Below are 912 nucleotides of genomic sequence, written 5' to 3'. Positions count from 1 at the left end.
TGTAAGAGTAAGATATTTAGTCGTATATTTCACTATAATTATAATTATGAAGATTATGAAATCTTTGAATTTGAGTTGGTTGAAAAGAATAATCTTATAGGGGATGTAAGACTTTGGATATTCCCATGTAACATTACTGATGAAAATTCTAATAGACTATTTTTCAGTGGAAATACATCTAATAAGAAAACTAATTCATTAATTTTACCAATTTCAAGATATTATTTGATTGGAATGTTGGTATTAAGTTCAGAAATTAATCAAAATTATGGTAATAATTCTGAAATCGACCAAAGTCAAGAACAAGATGAAGAAATTTCTGTATTAACAAGTTTGCTCCCAAATCAAGGACAAATGCACAAAATAGCACAATATTGTCATAATAAATCAATAAAGTCTGATTCAAAGATGGAATTTCTTATAAATAATGACATGTTTTCATCAGCAGGAACACTTCTTTCAAGTCTTTTATCAGTTAATAGTAGTTCTAATCAAATGAATCAATATTCTTCTTCTACATCTAATCAACAAGATAACTACTATTCAAATAATATTTGTACTTTGAGAGATTTAGCAAACTCATTAAAACGTAAAATCACTCAAGGATGAGATGAGATTAACTTAACTTTAAAGGAATTAATAAATAAACTCTCCATATTCAACCCTTATAAGCTTAAATAAGATGATTAATGATCCTATCGATTAATTAATAGTAATAATATTGTTATCAACCAATTTATACACCTATTTTTGATGTTTTTTAAACATATTTTGTATAATCTTTTCTTCTCTTTCTTCATCTTTAACTCTTTCATAATGTTTTCTTCTTGAAATTATATTCGAATTTTGTTTCTCTACTAATTGATTATAAGAATTAAAGGATTTTCTAGTTAAAATATACATATTTTCAAG

The 912-nt window shown here is 24.7% G+C and overlaps 1 protein-coding gene across 1 annotated transcript; it reads left to right on the top strand.

Moving 5' to 3' along the window:
- Positions 1–234: 234 nt before the first annotated feature.
- Positions 235–609, top strand: Chro.60589 (hypothetical protein). The annotated part of the gene is made up of 1 exon (XM_659780.1): positions 235–609. The coding sequence occupies one exon, from the start codon at positions 235–237 to the stop codon at positions 607–609; it is 375 nt and encodes a 124-aa protein (XP_664872.1).
- The last annotated feature ends 303 nt before the right edge of the window (positions 610–912 follow it).

This window comes from Cryptosporidium hominis (assembly GCF_000006425.1).
Source record: "Cryptosporidium hominis TU502 chromosome 6 CHRO016176, whole genome shotgun sequence".
NCBI classification, from domain to species: domain Eukaryota; phylum Apicomplexa; class Conoidasida; order Eucoccidiorida; family Cryptosporidiidae; genus Cryptosporidium; species Cryptosporidium hominis.
This window is presented reverse-complemented; position numbering and strand designations above follow the sequence as displayed.